Raw genomic sequence first — 19,173 nt, 5'->3', positions numbered from 1 at the left:
ACAAGTAAGCAAGGTTGAAAGTTTTTTTTGATAAAAGTGTCACTTTGAAAGTTTAAAGTAGGGTTATTAGTGATTTAAACTTCCAACTATTTTCAAATCGGATGAAAAACCTCCAACTAAAATTTTATGTTTTTAAACCTCCAACTATTAAACCGTTAATGCCATTAACCTTCCGTTAACAAAATCATTTTTTCTTAACGGAGACCCGTTAAATCGAAACGCAGCGTTTCATGTAATTACGAAAACGACACGAGGTTCTTTGTAATCAATGAATATTTTTGTGATTTAAACCTCCAACTATTTTTAAATCGGATGGAAAACCCACAACTAAAACTTTATGTTTTTAAACCTTCAACTATTAAACATTTAATGCTTTTAACTCTTTGTAAACAAAGTCATCTTTTCTAAACGGAGAACCGTTAGATAAACGACACGAAATGCTTAAAACGTCCCTATATCAATGGGTAATGATGATAAACTTATATTAACCCTAGAGTCAACTCTCTCAAATAAGAGATCAGATGTAGCACTTGAGAATCGAATCCACAGAGAGCATGAGAACACAATAGAGCATATTTTAATAGTATTGAATAGAGAGAATAGAAATGCACAAATATTAAAATTAATACTATAAGTTATCTTTATGCATTGAAGTTTTTATTAAAGATAAATCATATATTCAAATATATTATCTCAACTAATTAAAAAGTATTAAAAATAATTTATTTTAAATTTACTTTATGTGTATTTTTACATATTTAATATGAAATCATTTCAAAATTATTATTAAATGAATAAATGCTTTATTTTAAATTTAAATCATATAATTTTTAGTTCTAGATTTTTAAACAAATTCTTATATATATATAGATACGCTTCCAACACGTATCCGCTTCCTAATTTATTTAAAAATTTTGCTTCTGTGCTTTCATACGTTTCCGCTTCCACGTACCCGCTTCCGTTTCCATGTAATCCTATCTTGATATCAATTTAGCAGTTCCGTTCAGAAAATATGACTTTATTTACAGAGGGTTAAAAGCATTAAAGGTTTAATAGTTGAAGGTTTAAAAACATAAAGTTTTAGTTGTGGGTTTTCCTTCCGATTTATAAATAGTTGGGGGTTTAAATCTCTAAAATATCCATTGATTATAAGAACCTCATGTCGTTTTCGTGATTACATGAAATACTGCGTTTCGATTTAACGGGTCTCCGTTAAGAAAAAATGATTTTGTAAACGGAAGGTTAACGGCATTAACGGTTTAATAGTTGGAGGTTTAAAAACATAAAATTTTAGTTTGAGGTTTTTCATCCGATTTGAAAATAGTTGGAGGTTTAAATCACTAATAACCCTCCCTTTAAAGCACTTGTAAAATACTCTTAGGATTTAAAGTGTAAGTGAGTGTCACTTTTTTATGTGATTTTTCCAATAATGGAAGGTAGGAAAACAAAACAAAAAGTCCAGCTTGTTATAAAAAGAACTTGTATTTTATTGTATCGCAAAAATTTAGATAAGGGCAAAATTTTATACCCGTAGAAATTTTAACACTGATATAGGAAGAGAGAGTTTCTTATTATAGAGAGAGGGAAGAGATTGAAGCGTGTTTTACAATGAACGAAAACGTTCGTATATATAGAAAGAAATTTACTGTGCAAATAGTGCAGCGGGCCCCACATCTTTTTATATTTTCAACGAAACACGGCTGCACCTTATTTTTGACTTTCGTAACACTCCCCCTTGGGGGCCGGTGTCACTATCCGCTCTCGCTTAACGTCTTTGTTGCCTCGTTAAAAACCTTTCCAGGAAAACCCAATGGAAAAAACCATAATAAGGTAAAAAGAGTACAACCACGTAAGCTCCCCCTCGAATAAGTAGTCATAGATCCTTCTGATGACGCATTCCAATGTTATGGATGTGTTTTCTGAATACCGAGGTAGGGAGTGATTTTGTGAAGAGGTCGGCTGCATTGTCGCATGATCGAACATATCTTACTTCAATCTCTTTATTCTTCTCGAGCTCTTGAGTATATGAGAAGAATTTCTGAGGTATATGTTTCGTTCTATCGCTTTTAATATATCTGTCCTTTGTTTGAGCAACACATGCTGCATTATCTTCATATAGAATAGTTGGCTCCGTATTTTCGTCAATCCCGCTGCTTGAACAGATGTGTCGGCTTATTGATCTTAGCCATACACATTCTCTACTTGCTTCATCGAGTGCAATGATCTCAGCATGATTTGAAGAAGTAGCCACGAGCGTTTGTTTCTGAGAACGCCAAGATATAGCAGTGCCTCCGATCGTGAAAACGTATCCTGTTTGCGATCGGGCTTTGTGTGGATCCGAAAGATATCCTGCATCTGCAAAACCAACCATTTGACCTTTTGAACTTTTAGGATAAAACAAGCCTAAATCAATGGTCCCTTGGAGGTAACGAAAAACATGTTTAATTTCATTCCAATGTCTTCGTGTAGGAGACGAACTGAATCTCGCTAAAAGATTAACAGCAAAAGATATGCCAGGTCGAGTACAATTTGCAAGATACATAAGAGCTCCAATTGCACTTAAGTATGGAGTTTCAAGACCAAGTATTTCTTCATTTTCCTCAGATGGTCGAAACGGATCATTTTCAACATTAAGTGATCTAACGACCATCGGGGTGCTAAGAGGAGTTGCTTTATCCATGTTAAAGCGTTTCAATACTCGTTTGGTATATGTAGACTGGTGTACAAATATACCATTTCGAGAATGCTCAATTTGTAATCCTAGACAATATTTTGTCTGCCCGAGATCTTTCATCTCAAATTCTCCTTTCAGATAGTTTGATGCCTTTTGGATTTCGTTTTGAGTTCCAATAATATTAAGATCATCAACGTACACCGCGATTATCACAAATCCGGATGTTGTTTTCTTTATGAAAACACAAGGACATATAGGATCATTCGTGTATCCTTCTTTTGTTAAGTGTTCACTGAGACGATTATACCACATTCGTCCAGATTGTTTTAACCCATATAATGATCTTTGCAATTTTATTGCACATAACTCTTTAGGTTTGGAACTTAACGTTTCTGGCATTTTAAATCCATCTGGGATTCTCATATAGATATCAGTATCTAATGATCCATATAAATATGCCGTAACGACATCCATGAGACGCATTTCTAAATTTTCATTGGCCGCTAGGCTCATCAGGAATCTAAATGTGATTGCGTCCATAACAGGAGAATAAGTTTCCTCATAATCAATTCCTGGCCTTTGAGAGAAACCTTGGGCTACAAGACGAGCTTTGTATCTTGTAATCTCGTTTTTCTCATTTCTTTTTCGGACAAACACCCATTTGTACCCAACAGGTTTTATATCTTTGGGTGTGAGAACAATGGGTCCGAATACATTTCGTTTGTTAAGCGAATCTAATTCGACTTGAATTGCATCTTTCCATTTTATCCAGTCATGTCTCTTTTGACATTCATATATAGACTTTGGTTCTGGATCTTCGTTTTCTTCATTTATTTCCTTTGCTAAAAGGTATGAGAAAACGTCATCAATATCATCTATCTCATTTCGTTTCCATATCTTTCCATTATGGATGTAATTGATAGAAATCTCATGATTTCCTTCAGATTCAAGATGCTTTATATTGTCGTTAGATTCACAATTTTCTTCGTCCAAAATATTTTCTGTTATTTTGGGAGTATCATGCTTTTCACATTCCTTACGTTTTCTAGGAAGTTTATCCTTTGAACCAATAGGTCTACCGCGCTTTAAACGTGTTCCTGATTCACGTGTATCAACTGCCGTTCCACCATTTTGTGGTATTTCAATACGAGCAGGAGTATTTGCAGCGGGTATATGTGATTTAGTTACCATTTTGGTATCAGCAAATGCATCAGGTAGCTGATTTGCTATATTTTGTAAATGCATGATACGTCGAACTTCTAGTTCTGACTGTTTCGTAGGAGGATCAAGGTGTAATAACGATGGTACACTCCATTTGATCTCTTTTCCTACTTGTTTATTGTCTCCCCCTAGAGTTGGGAATTCTTTCTCATTGAAATGACAATCGGCAAATCGTGCCGTAAACACATCACCAGTTTGTGGTTCTAGGTATCTTATTATTGATGGAGAATCATAGCCAATATATATTCCCAACCGTCTTTGCGGTCCCATCTTTGTACGTTGCGGTGGTGCTATTGGAATATAAACCGCACAACCAAAGATTTTTAGATGAGAGATATTTGGTTCTTTTCCAAATGCTAACTGTAATGGGGAATATCTATGGTATGCACTTGGTCTTATCCGAATTAGTGCTTCTGCATGCAAAATAGCATGTCCCCATACAGATGTTGGGAGTTTTGATCTCATGATCAATGGCCTTGCAATTAGTTGCAGCCGTTTAATTAATGATTCTGCCAAACCATTTTGTGTATGAACATGAGCAACATAATGCTCTACTTCAATCCCTGATACCATACAATAATCATTAAAAGCTTGGGATGTGAATTCACCAGCGTTATCTAATCTAACTCTTTTAATTGGATAATCTGAGAACTGTGCTCTTAATTTGATTATCTGAGTTAGAAATCTCGCAAATGCCATATTTCGAGATGATAACAAACAAACATGTGACCATCTACTCGATGCATCGATTAATACCATAAAGTAGTAGAATGGTCCACACGGTGGATGTATTGGTCCACAAATATCACCTTGGATTCTTTCCAAAAACTTTGGTGATTCTTTGTCAATTTTGGTTGGTGATGGTCTTATGATTAATTTCCCAAGAGCACACGCATCACATGTCATTTTATTACTTTGGTATATATCTTGGGTTTTTATTGAATGACCATGTGAGCTTTCAATGATTTTTCGCATCATTGTAGTGCCTGGATGACCAAGACGATCGTGCCATAATGTAACATCTTCTGGATTTCTTTTGATCACAAGATGTGATTCTATAGCATCAATATAAGTGTGATGCAATCCAGAAGGAAGTTCTGGAAATTTTTCCAGTACAAGGCCTTTGCCTGATTTTTCAGAAGTTATATATAAATACTTCTTTCCATTCTCAGTTGCAGACTGAGTGTTATACCCTTGACGGTATATATCTTTGAAACTCAACAAATTTCTCTTAGAATTTGGAGAATATAAGGCATTATCTATGGAAAACTTTGTTCCATTAGGCAACATAAAGTTTGCCTTGCCAATTCCTTCGATCAGGTCTGTAGGACCTGATATTGTGTTTATAGTCATTTTTACTGACTTTAAAGTAGAGAAATATCTCTTATCCTTCAGTATAGTGTGCGTTGTGCCACTATCTGGTATGCAAACTTCTCTACCAATTTGTTTAGTTGTTGTTCCATTTGCTTTCTTATCCATTTCTGTAACACACAGTTAATATCAATAAAGAAAATAAACTTTCATAAGTAAACATATTATGCATCAATAACAAGTACACAATAATTATACATTAGATATTTTTAAATACAACATTATTTTGAAAGTGAAATACATAATATTTTATGGCATCACTAGGCATTATTAAGCTTGATCAGTACAAGCACTTCAATTATTTTGATGAGTGGCCTCGTCGAAATCTCCCATAAAGTCAGAGGATTCGAGGTATGTCGATGTTGTACCCACAAGGTGTTCATTGAGATTTACTTCCTTTGCCTTGCCTTTAATAGATTCTTGGTACAATTGGCATAGATGCCGAGGAGTTCGACATACTTGAGACCAGTGTCCCTTCGATCCACATCTGTAACAGACGTTCTCATTTTTATGAGTAGGGTTTTCTTGGGTTTCTTTCCCTTTTACCCGATCAGATCGATTCCATGTGTTGAATCCCCTTCCTCTTGGGTTGTTACTCCTTTCATGGTTGCGGTTAAATCGATAACCACGACCACGACCAAAACCACGATTGTGACCACGGCCACGACCACGCCCACGATAGGAATAATTTCTTTTTTCCGGATTTTTTATATCCGTTGCATTTGCCTCAGGAAATGCTTTGGTTCCCGTGGGTCGGGCATTGTGGTTTTTAATGAGGAGTTCATTATTTCTCTCCGCTATTATAAGCGCCACAGCGAGTTCAGAGAACCTCGTATACCCACAATTTCTATATTGTTCTTGTAGAACATAATGATTTTTGTGGAACGTTTGGTAAGTTTTCTCGAGCATTTCTGCTTCCGAGACAGGCTTACCGCAATAATCTAATTGCGCCGCTATTCTCAATATAGCGGAATTGTACGTTTCCACTTTTTCAAAATCTTGAAATCGTAGATTTTTCCACTCATCGAGTGCATGGGGGAGAGTAATTTTCTTTTGGTTATCAAACCTCTCCTTCAGAGCTTTCCAAAGATCTAAGGGATCTTTGGTTCTCGCATAATCATGCGTAAGATTTTCATCTAGATGCCTTCTCAGAAATATCACGGCCTTAGCCTTTTCATGAGAGGTTGATATATTGCCGTCTTTTATTGTTCCGAGTATTTCCTCGGAATCTAGATGAAGCTCCATGTTTGTAACCCATGCCGTGTAGTTTGTCCTAGTTACTTCCAATGCCGGAAACTGAAGTTTCTCGATTTTTGCCATTTGTATTTCTAAAGCACATAAATAAAAATTATTAGAATATTATTAATATTAAAAGGAACCGTTTACATTGATCATGCAAGCAATTACAAGGAGAAGCGATGTAAAGAAAATTAAACCGATATTCATCTTAAATTCACTTGGAGTAAATTCTCCAACGAATAAACCATAAATGGAAACACAAATAAAAATGGCACATAAAAACAAAAGTGCGCGAATCATCTTTCTTGAAATGAGAAATCGGAGGAGAGCGATTTGAAATTTTTGAGAGAAGATGAAATGTTTTGGATGATGAAATGGAGTGAAAATGAGTTGTATTTATAGATAAAAAATACTGTTCATGACCGTTGGAGAAAGGGGAAATTTTTGAAAAAATTTCTTTGTGACCGTTGGTGTTAAATCGAGTGCACTAAAAATCAGTCTGAAAATATCGTATTAAACAGTCAATCAAATCTATAAAATTTCATAAAAGTAAAAATTATGGCAATGAAATATTTATGTTATGACAACAAATCATGCGACGGCTCAGCCGATCAATGCAGAGTAATAAATAAATTATACGGCGGCTCGGCCGACCAATTAATAATAAACAGAATATAAGGCGGCTCGGCCGACCAATAAATAATAAACAGAATATAAGGCGGCTCGGCCGACCAATAAATAAATTAAATTACTAGTAAATAATATAGGCGGTATTCCGGCCATTATAACATGATATAAATAATAGTAGAGACGGTATACCGACCATTATAACAGGGTATAAATGATACAAATAAATTTTACCGAATCGCAGAGTGATCGTGCTGATAACGTGTTCTAAAAAGAACTTGTATTTTATTGTATCGCAGAAATTTAGATAAGGGCAAAATTTTATACTCGTAGAAATTTTAACACTGATATAGGAAGAGAGAGTTTCTTATTATAGAGAGAGAGAAGAGATTGAAGCGTGTTTTACAATGAACGAAAACGTTCGTATATATAGAAAGAAATTTACTGTGCAAATAGTGCAGCGGACCCTACATCTTTTTATATTTTCAACGAAACACGGCTGCACCTTATTTTTGACTTTCGTAACACAGCTCGAATTTTGGTAATTATAAGAAAAATAAATCGAACCTTCTGCTTCTATTTTTTCCTACAAAAGACAAAACAAACAAATGAATTTTTGAAATAAGGTAGAGAGTAAGTCAACTAGAAAAGACGGAAACACCCATTGACAAATGATGTCGATTCATACATCCCATCAACGAAGTGAGGGGTATATTTGTCATGACATACAAGTTAAGCATATAGTTGTTCCTTTGTGGGAAGTATGAAGTAATCCCATGTGATAAGAGACTTTCATGCTAAGCCACTTCCATATCTAACAACTGAGTACATTAATAAATATATTTCTCACTGTTGACAAAAAGCATTATTAGTATTAGATTTGGTATAACAAAATCTAACAACTGTTAAAGTTACAGATTGTTTGTAATATAGTTGACAAGTAACCTTGGTAAAAATAGAATAACCGGAATTTATATGTGCTGAATTTCGAGGGTTAACTAAAAGATATATATTGGCTTTTTATTTTTATTTTATTTTACCTTTTGACATATTATAAGATCACTGTTTTTGTTTGACATCTTACAAGATTATTCTTTTATCCCCTATATATTATTTGAGAAGCATTACAACTTTTTTTTTTAGCCACATGTCATCACTAGAATGATTCTTAGAATCATTAGAGAAATATGTTGGTCCATCTAATTATATAATAAGCTTTTTATTAAACTAGCAATAAATTCATCATTAATGTACTTTATTATTTCTTTAAATAAAATTTACGGAATTGCCTAATGTGGCTAAAGTATATATGGCAATTAATGATTTTGAATAATAAAGATTTGATAAAAAAATAGTGTATCTTCTATCATATTTGTTTAATTTTAAGCTATTAAATAAATTAAACAACCACAATAACCATATAATAAAAATTTAGATTTTTATGTATATGTTATATTTTAAATTTTTACAAACGGATATAAATTACTAAAACTGTTAAAAATCTCACATTCAAATTTTATGATCCATGGTTTAAAATTTTTGTTATGACAAAATACAAATGATTACAAAAATTATATAAGTAAAAAATCTAATTTAATTAATTATTAAGATTAATATATATATCGTTTTAAATTAAACTATAAACCATATAAAATACAATATTTTAGTTTCAAAATTTACTTTGAACAATTTTTTGATAAAAATTTTGAACGATCATTGACAACTTATTTGTTTTTTAAATTATAAATTACTAAAACTATTAATCCCACAATGAAAATTTTGTTATCAGTAATTTAAATTTTTTTCTATAAAAGATACAAATGATCAAAAAAACTATATGAGTAGAAATCATCATTTAATAGATATTAATATTAAAAATATACTAAAATATTTTATCTATGTTAGTATCATTTAAATTTAATAACATATCCTATCAAATAAAAAAAATATTTTTTGGATTAATAAAATTGATTTATATGTTCGCACCAATTTAATTATATTTTTAATAGTTACTAACTTTTAATTATTTAATATATATTTATTATTTCATAATATGTAAAAATATTTAATACATAAAATAATTTATATATATAATGTTGATCCCGCGCAAGGCGCGGATCTTAACCTAGTAGGGTACTCCCTCTGTTCCTTATTATTACATATTCTAGGAAAAAAAATTTGTTTTAAAAAGATCTATTTTTTACATTTTCAAGACATGTTTTATTAACTAATTGTAAATTTCAAAAAACTTAATTGCACTTACTGAATTGTTATTGGCTTAAAATTATGAAACAAAGATAAACACAAAAAAATATGCAAATTTAATGTGTTTTATTAAAATGTGTGAAAAATCTAGAATATGTAACATTAAAAAACAGAGGGAGTAGTATTTACGCATTCACATACTTAAAACTAAAAATGTATTATAGAAAGGCGCTCCAATCATTTTTTGAAGGCGCTCCAATCTTTTTTATGATTTACGAGTTCGCCAAATTTATCAAAATCACAACACTTAGATTTAGATCATAACATAAGTTTAGCATGGCAAAAAATTCCTTTACAAACAAAACTCGAACTTCAGTACAACAGCGCTAATAACTGAGTGGTTTATGAACATTTGATATTATTTTCCTATTCTATAGGTTCTTAAAAATGTTAGACTAGATAAGTACTATATATAGTTTGCTAAGAAAAGATGTGGCTACAATAACAAAAGTCCGTTAGGTTAGAAATACATTTGAAAGCTAGAGGAAGAGACGCACATGATATGCACATGCTCCTCTAAGAAATGCCATTGTAAGAGATAAAAAGTTAAACTCTTTTTGTGTTGCACGTTCGACTGTTCTTGCTTTTTTTATTTTAATTAAATTTATAACTCTAGCAACAACATAGTATTACAGAAGATCCAATCATAATTCACTTGTTCCGGTTTAACGCATTATAATTAATTATAATTTCAAAGTACGCTAATTACATGCAATTGCAATACACACACATATTATATACTAGGGTCGGCCCGCCCTACGGGCGGGATATTAGTTAATTTGATATTCACTAAATGCTCGAGTTGAAATTTGTTTTAAAATTTAAGAATTTGGTTATCTATTATGTCTTACTTATTAGTATGTGGTGGTATAGTTGTTTTTCGATTATTCTTGCTTTGGTATTGTATCAAATTAACTAATTGTCCAACTCATAATTATAGATGTACAAATATGGATTTGTGATAAAATTTGATGACAATACTGTTTTTTTTTAATTTTTATTCATAGTGGAGTATGCATGTGTCAGAAACAGGCCTATAACAACTTTTATGTTTTTGTGTATGGATTTTAAATATATATTATTTTGTATAATGCATACTTGCTCTACAACATTTGCTTGTAGACTACAAAAACTGTTTTCTACATTTTTAAAAGAGAAAATATTTAGTCTAGAATATAACATGGACATATGTATTGATTATAAATAGAAGTTGGGTGTTATTTTAAAATGACATATGTATAGAGATTTTTCAACCATTATTTCACTGGCACAAAACATTTATAACTGTAAATACCTTCTTTTAAAAGCAAAACTAATAAAAGTGTGTACAACAAATGTATTTTGATATATATTATATGCATCAAGTTATAAAGGTTGGAAACATTGCAAAATTGTTTGAAGCAAAGTTTTTAACTTCACGATCTTCATCTTGACGTCAGTTCAGTGTCGGCCCTGGCCACAAACAGAAGAAGCATGAGCTTCCAGCTGACACGATAATAAGTATTTTCGCGGCCACATATTTATAAAAAGTGACTTTAGCCTAGTGGTTTTAAGAGAAATTACCAGTGCTAGAGGTGCTGGGTTTAATTACCCTTAACTGCATTCATTTATTTTAGTCCTAAATATAAAATGGGACACGTGTCACTCCCAGAACGCACAAATTGATGACGTGGCTTCACGGGAGAGAGGCGAACATTTCTTTATATATATAGATAGATATTATTATTATTAATGACAAAAAGAAGCGTTTTAGAAGTGTATTTTTTTTTTTTTTTGTAACACCGCGTTTTAGAAGTGTATGTATCTTCGAAGGTGATTACATCATTTGATACACATGGTTAGACATGATAACGTACATATGTTTCAAATTCACGAGTTTGTAACATAAGCCATCATCAAATCTATATTCCAATATATACAATGCATGCATTATTGCACACATGTGTTTAGCCATTGGTACAAAGAAAGCCTAATATGCTCTCTCTCTACCTCTCTTTCTGTGACAAACATAGCTCCAGAATCTTAAAACCTCTATCTCTATATGTTGACACAATGATGAAAACGAGAGGAAAGAGAGAGAATAAATAGTTGCTTACAGTATGCAATTGAGTGCACTTTAAATGCAAATCGAAAGAAAGAAACGTCATGATTTTCAGTGCCAATAGAGTTGAAAGAGTAACGGGCAGGCATTTGTCACTCTCCTATTTACTTAAACCACTTCTTTAGTTCTCTCAGACAGACATTCATGTCATTTCTTTAATTCCTCACTAATAAAGTCTATATTGATCTTCCTAACTTTTGCATCGAAATTGGTCCCAAAAGATGTACAAAAACCAAACCCACCTCCGATTTTAGATTTTTGTAGTGCTTCTTCAGTCTCATCCGCAAACGGTTGTCTTATTTTGGTATTTTCTATATTTTTGTTGCTATATTATATAGTCATATAGACCTGCCTCAATCCAACTATTTCTCTTTTCATGTAACGACATTCATTTATTACGTGCGTTCGTACATCATAGAGCTGTCCAATCTAATAAATCACTACAATGTATTAGTTGTGAAATCTAAAATGTAAGTATTCATACCAATCAAAATGGTTTTAAAACATGTTTCATTATTGTGTGGCTTTCCGCTTTGACGAGCCGGACTACTTGCAGCGAACTACACTAGAAAGAAACAACAATGCAATGGCATTACAACAGCACAAGACTAAGATTACCTGAACCTTCAGTTCCCGGAACCAAACCAGAACACGAACTCGAGAGTCTAACACCATACACCAACCAAGAAGCAAACAGACGCCTAGAATTTAAGCTTCCTTCTGAACTGAACCTTCATCAGAGAACCTAACACCTTCAACCTCTTTATAATGCTTCAATTAATTGAAGCCACCGAGGACAAGACAGGCACAAGACAATCCGGAAGAGACAATTAATTAAGGCCAGGAGAAGGACTCCAAAGCACAGAGATAGCAGCGGCAAGAACCTGAATCTTCTCAAAGGTGTTAGACCTGTTATGCTAACCCCACATCACCACACCAAACAAACACTCAACACACAATTAACACACCACTACTTTCACCATTGATGTAATCAAAACCAGGAAGCAAAACACCAAACCCAACAAAAATGCCTCAAGACCGTCCTCTCACACCCCCGACGCCTCCAAGGCCACGCGGCAAACCTGCAGCTACACCAGACCGGAGAGACGCATCACCATCCCTAAAACAAAAACTGAAACACAAGAGAGAGACCTAAGAAGTGCAAATCGATCTTCTGTGGAAACGACTTCACCACGCGAACGCGAAACCCTCCACACTACCGCGCCTTGACTCCAGGATAAGCAGAGCCACCATTGATGACGTTCATCTCAGCAAACTAAAGACGAAGTCGAGGATGGAAGCCGGACCAGAACTCAGACAAGACGGTAGGGAAGAGGAGCCGAAGGAGAAACAAAGCACGAGCAAATTGAAGGAAGCATGAGGGTTCCGGCGACGGCACGCACGCTCACGTGCCGCCCGTGCGCCGAACCCAAAACCCAGATCTGTTTCAAAACGAGAGGATAATCTTTTTCTTTTTGACATATGTTTCACCTACATGTAGCTAGAAAGTTTGCTAAAGTATTTCTCAAGGAAATGAAGTTTGCTAAAATTTGTAATATAACAAGTGAAAATGGGTGGGACTCTTTTATCATGATTATAGATCAACACTTTTTGTCCGAATCTAACGAAAGATGAAACGATGTTTGTTTATCTACCTCGTTATAAGTGTAACGGCCACGGACCAAAACGACATAATAATAGTACGTTTCCCATCACTCAAATGTAAACTCGTCCCAAGCAATCATAGCTTACCGACTTTGTATTCAATTTAAAGGTAAAATCTTGTGGCCAAACCTAACCATTATTACATGTAGTTTTCATTAATATGTTACATTAATTGCTTTGATAAAATTTGAGATATCTCGTTTTAAGCTTCACCGAAAATATTGTAGACAAAACATAGCACATACTCCCGTATTTAAAAGATAGATATTTTAAAAATTTCACACATATTAATACATTTTTTGTTTATTAATTTTTCATTCATTAAATTTTCGTTTTATCATTAAAGTTTCACCCTTTATATTTTTACATTTTAATTTATGTTTTACTGTTAAAGATAAATATCTTAATTAATTATACCCGAAAACATCGATCAATCTTTCAAATAGAAAAAACAAATACATCAACCATTCAGATAGCATAATTACCAACGTTCTAGATTTCTCGATTTCGCCAAGATTTCCCATGTGGACGTAGGCTAAAAACCAGGTACTTCCATCTACGGATCTCCATTATTAGTATATATTAGTTATAGCTTTGTTAAACAATATAATATTCTTTATACTGTTGGACCAAGGATTTACAGGAAGTTTTAATATAACTGGATTTTTCTTTTGATCAAAAACTGAAAATTTAACAATTACAATAATTAACCAATCACATACGAATATGGTAATACAAAGAGGACAAAATAAGACAACGTAATTAATACACAAAAACAATAAGATTTTATCTTAGTTTTTTTTATAATCCCTTTTCAAATTCTAGGATGCCTCTCCGTCAGTATTCGCTGATGACATGTAACTCACCACAAGAGATGTCTCATCCGCCGAAGCCGCCGCAGGAACCGCAACCGCTTGAAACTGTCCTTTACATATTTGACAAGTAACTTGCATAATCGTCGAGCTTATCTTCTTCACAGATTGTTCCTTTAAAAGCTTAGCTCTCTCAAGCTCAGCTTGTGCTTGTTGCCTTATCTTCTTAGCATTAACAAATTCGTTTTCTGCTATCTCTCGTTGCCTCTTCGCTTCTCTTTTAGCTTCCTCTGCGTAAGCTTTCTCCTTCATCGCTATCTTCATTATCTGTTCACTCGCCATTATTTCTTTTATACGATCAAAGTTGTTGTATTGATGAGATAACGATGGTGCAGATGGTGCAATGGAGAGGTTTAAGTTTGTGGTATCATGATGATTACGATGATGAGATGGTTCTTTAACTTTGTGTTGTTGGTTTTCTTGATTAGGGTTTTGATTTGGCGTTAATGGAAGAAGCTGGAGTTCGAGATTGACATCGTTTGATGAGTTTCTTATAGGAATTGGACGCCCTTCTAGAGGTAAAGGAGTAGCAACCGCACCACCGTAATTCGTTTCCGTAGATGGAGTGCTTGCGGTCGAGGCAGTTCTAGAGGAGCAGGCCGGGACATTCACCATAGCTTGTGGCGGTGGCGGCGGTTCATGGTGAACTTTTCGAATGGAGCAGTTATCTTGATGTTCAATAAAACTCTCCACCCTAAAAGGAAAGAAAAACCTACCAATTAAATTATTCTATATGATATAGCGTTATGAAGTGTCAAAGTAATTATTATAATGGTAAAGTTATAATTTAATATTAAGCTTCTTAGTTTAAACTTATGAAATTAATAACTTAGGACATATATAAATTATACTATATTAATATGAGTTTAGGTCCACTAAAAAGCCTAAAATATGTAATGTATTTATAGATTGGGGGTCAATGTCATTAATCTAATTATTAAGTTTGCTTTTATGTCCCAAAGCCAAACACAATAGTCAAGAGAAATCTCAGAAAACTGTGGTGCATACACATAATTAGTAAGAATCATGAGGGATAGTCAAATCAGATAGTACTAAAAGTATCAGTTATGGTTTTGGGTGACGAGCAATTTTTTATTTATAACTATCTGTGATATCCTAAAGATACAAAACAAACAGAGCAAAATTACTTGTATCCTAACCAATTTTAAACCTATCATATCCGTCCAAATGTTTGCTAATAGTTGATTAAATTGTTCCAAATTTCCAAAACAAATTGGATTCTTTTGTTCAAAGAGAAAAATTCTGATTAAAAATCGAATTATTGGGAGAAGAACAAGAAATTAAACCTGGAGAAGACGCGACCACAGTCACAAGAATGTCCCCTAGTGCCACAAGTTTTGAGATGAGCTTTGTAATCTGATTGAACAGCATAACCTTTAGAGCATCTCTCACAAACCCATTGCTTATGGTTACTGTGTTTTCTTCTGAAATGTTTTTTTATTCCGACAAGATCTCCAAGAGCATGACAAGGATCGTGGTGAAGACAAGTGGGTTCAGGGCAAACATACACTCGTTTCTTCACCTCTATATTGTTGTCTCTTTTCAGAAGCTTCCATGGAACCTTGTGACGTCTTCGATGCATCTGGAGATTTTGATCTCTTTGAAACCCTTGGTTACAGATCTCACATATGTATCTGTCTGATTCAAGAAGAGTTCTTGGTGATAAAGACACAACTTCTGCATCTGGATCTGAAGAGAAGAAGCAAAACCCATCAAAACATATGTATTTAGTTTGAGTGACATCAATAAAGCTAAAGATCTTTTTTTTAACGTTAATTTTTAAAAGTTTAGATTTGTAACGAGGTTCAAGAGAAAACAAATGGTATAAGTACCCCCACCCCCGAAATAATAAGAAATTGATTATTTAAAAAATAAAACCATTAATTGACTTGTTTATGATCAATCATAAAATGGGTTTTAAGAGAACCAGGAAACCAAGTTATACCCATAACCTTGAAATTGGGAAAATATGAACAAGGAGAATATTTGAAACTTTAAAATCTATCCTATCAAAGGAATATGTCTATGATTAAAACATTAAAAACAAGGTGTGTGTGTGTGTGTGTGTTCAATGGGGTTTAGAGAAAAGCAGGAAAACTCAAGAAGACTCATGACGTCAAATTGGTATAATAAGGAAATGAAACAAAAACCAAAAAAAAACTGGAACTTTAGAATTAAATTTTCGGTAGTGGTGATCCCTTTATTATTACCTGGTGTACCTGCAGGTCTTCTTTTCCTCTTCTGATTGGATGTGTTTGTGGTAGCGACCCCATTTACAGAAGAAGAGAGGAAAGGATCAGAGGAAGAAGAGGAAACCACACAACATGTGTTACTAGTGTTCTTGTTGGAAGCAGCATCCAACATCACTACTGTGTCTTGATCTGTTCTCATCATTTACTACTTTTTCTTCTCTCTTTTTGACTTTATTGTAATTTGAATTTCTAGATATTGATTTGATGAAACAAGACCTAGAGACAAAAAAAGAAAAAGAAGAAGAAAAATTGAAGATAGTGGGAGGTGCAGCTTTACAAGGGAGAGGAAGGACTAATAAAGGGAGTAAGAGAGAGGTGCTTTTTTTTTTTGCTCTAGGGGGAGAAAAGTTCTTTTAATTAAGCTTTCTGCAACAAAGCTTTAAAAAGTTTTACTTAGACTCTTCAAAGTTCTCTTATGTTAAATGATGAAAGCTTTTTCTTGGGTCTCTCTCTTTCTCTCTCTCTCTCTTTGCTGTTTGGTATCATTAACCTTTCTCTCTCGTACACTACAGAGCTTAGATCAAGTTAGAGGGTCTTTTGATGCCTATATTGCCTCTGCTTATAAAGCTCATTGCACTGTTCCATCACTACATACAATCTATACATACATACACCCATGGAGAGAGAGAAGGAGAGGGGGATGTGTTTATTTAGGTATACATTTAGATTTTTCTTTTTGTTATTTTGTATTTACATTTTAGATTTTGTTTCTTAGAGTATGTTGGATATATTGTTTTTGTATTGGACCCATATCTTGTCTGATTGATGAATTTGTCTGATATTCTTGAACCTTCATAACCTATTTGAGATGAATAATTTAAAACTTTTATATTTTTGTTATTACCTGCACGAGTTTTACCTGACTTGTCGAAGAAACAATTAAGATAATACTATATAATTTTCATTAATGAACTAGATCATTGTGTGGAATTTATATCTCCATTAATAGACTACTAGTTGACTGATCAGTAATTAAGCGGATTTCCGTTCCAATCCAATTCAAATCTAGGATTATCAAATTATAATGCAGATTATGTAGATTTAAACGATCAGTAGTATTTTATTTGCAAACATTCATGTGGCGCGGCGCTCACTCATAGATGACGTAAGACATGATTAAATAACAGGTTAACATATTTATATAGTGTGATTTATTTTCCGACTGTCACTCTCAAGTCCTATAAATAGTGTGATTATGTCGTTCAGAAAAAAAATAGTGTGATTATACATCACTAATACAACTTTGCGTTCCATTATTATTAAAGGAATCCAATAATATATCGACAATTTTAGATAATTTGTCATTGTTAACTATATATGAATATACTATGTCATCATTTTTCCAAGGTTTTTTTTTTTTTAAATCACATACATATATATATATATATATATATATATATATATACATATTAAATCTGCCCGTTATAACGGAAATCAGATGCGGTTACAGGCTCGTTTTGAACAAAAGCATCAAAGTCAATTTATTACAAACCTAGTTTCACCCACCCACTAAACCCGACACGTTCCTCTAGTTTGTTTTTCGAAATTCTTCTATATCGGTAGCCGTTCTCAACCATCAACGTTGGTTCTCGGGAAAGTGAGGTTCTCCTCGTTGCCTCGGATGTCGGGATTTCCCTTGACGTTTCCAGAGTAGCTGGTTCCCGATGATCTCGACGAAGCTAATAACCTTATCTGTCTATGAAGCTCATGACGACCGTAGGAGAGGATTCATATACTTACCAAGGACCTTGCAATTGCCACCAAAGCCGGTTTGTATGTAACGCCACACAACGTTTTGAACCGCATCTCAAATCGAGCAAGCACTCGCCACGACCGCCAACGATACCTGCAATAAGACGGGCAAGAAGCACCGCCACTTCCAATCTAGCTAGTCTCAGCACCTAAAAGGAAAATCAGGCACACCACCACGACAGCTCCAAGAGCTAAAGTGGTCCTCGGAAGCGGCCTAGATCAAACGGAGACACCGAGGCGTGAATGACTCCCGAGCACAGCCTCGCCATTTGATGCCCTTGAGAACCAAGGCCAATGACCTATATGTGTGAAGCTTCCTCCGGTGTCAATGGAGAAAAGCTTATCCGTTGAAACCACGAGACAGAACCCGACAAAGATAAGAACAAAGCCAAGAAAGCTAAATCAGAGGCCGTGAAGATGGAATCCGAAGTGAAGCGTCCGAACAAGCTGACCACAGGAAGCCATAGACGACATCCTGCTACCATCAACCTGACAAGGGAACAATAGCTCTGAGCCACCCCGACGCCGGAGAGAACCAAAAGACTAACCTCCGTCGTCGAAAAAACCTAGCTTTATAATCCTGCAGAAACATAGACTCTAGGCAAGGTCCAACCATCACCATCTTTAACGACAAGTCTTCCAGGGATCAGATCGAAAATAAAACCGATCTAAACCACAAAACCCTAAAATCCGACCATCCCTGCACAACCCGCTTCCGTACCTCGCCGTGAAACCACCAGTAGCTGAGACGATGCCGGATCGGAAGGCCTTGCGCATGGCTTCAAACCTGGTCGCAACCCCACTGCAGATCCACGAGCATCTTGGCAAGGAAGACGAAGAGACGACGAACAACAAAAAAAAAAGAAGGAACAAGGGAAGAGAGGTCCTCCGGCGCCGGCACGCGCGCGCATGCGCCGCCGGACGCCGGAGACAAACTTGAGAGACGATGAAAGGTCCGAGAACCAGAGGAGAGAGAGGATAGAGGAGCGAAAAAGAAGCACCAACTGTTTTGTTTTTCCTTCTCTTTTATCATTTTTCCAAGGTTGGTCTACACCTACATGACTACATGTTAAGATTCTTTTCGAACTACACTTGGAAACAACGGAGAGGAAA

At 34.5% G+C, this 19,173-nt stretch overlaps 1 protein-coding gene across 2 annotated transcripts; it reads right to left on the bottom strand.

Annotated features, from left to right (window-relative positions):
- Nucleotides 1–13,852: 13,852 nt before the first annotated feature.
- On the bottom strand, nt 13,853–16,857 carry LOC106399710 (zinc finger protein SHOOT GRAVITROPISM 5-like). Of its 2 annotated transcripts, none has more exons than XM_048748316.1 (3): nt 16,276–16,857; nt 15,343–15,745; nt 13,853–14,729 (listed from the first exon to the last, which is right to left on the bottom strand). In XM_048748316.1, the coding sequence occupies exons 1-3, from the start codon at nt 16,448–16,450 to the stop codon at nt 13,985–13,987; spliced, it is 1,323 nt and encodes a 440-aa protein (XP_048604273.1). In that variant the 5' UTR covers nt 16,451–16,857; the 3' UTR covers nt 13,853–13,984. The 2 variants fall into 2 exon arrangements, with proteins under 2 accessions (XP_048604273.1, XP_013695617.1); XM_013840163.3 differs by having other exon boundaries at nt 16,267–16,855.
- Between the last annotated feature and the right edge of the window lie 2,316 nt (nt 16,858–19,173).

This window comes from Brassica napus, chromosome C2 (genome assembly GCF_020379485.1).
Source record: "Brassica napus cultivar Da-Ae chromosome C2, Da-Ae, whole genome shotgun sequence".
Lineage (NCBI taxonomy): Eukaryota > Viridiplantae > Streptophyta > Magnoliopsida > Brassicales > Brassicaceae > Brassica > Brassica napus.
This window is presented reverse-complemented; position numbering and strand designations above follow the sequence as displayed.

Coding starts and splice junctions, on each gene's coding strand:
- LOC106399710 (XM_013840163.3), bottom strand. CDS start 16,450: ATGATGAGAACAGATCAAGACACAGTAGTGATGTTGGATGCTGCTTCC. Junction 15,746..16,266: donor AAGACCTGCAGGTACACCAG/GTAATAATAAAG, acceptor TCTTCTCTTCAG/ATCCAGATGCAGAAGTTGTG. Junction 14,730..15,342: donor TGTGGTCGCGTCTTCTCCAG/GTTTAATTTCTT, acceptor CTTTCCTTTTAG/GGTGGAGAGTTTTATTGAAC.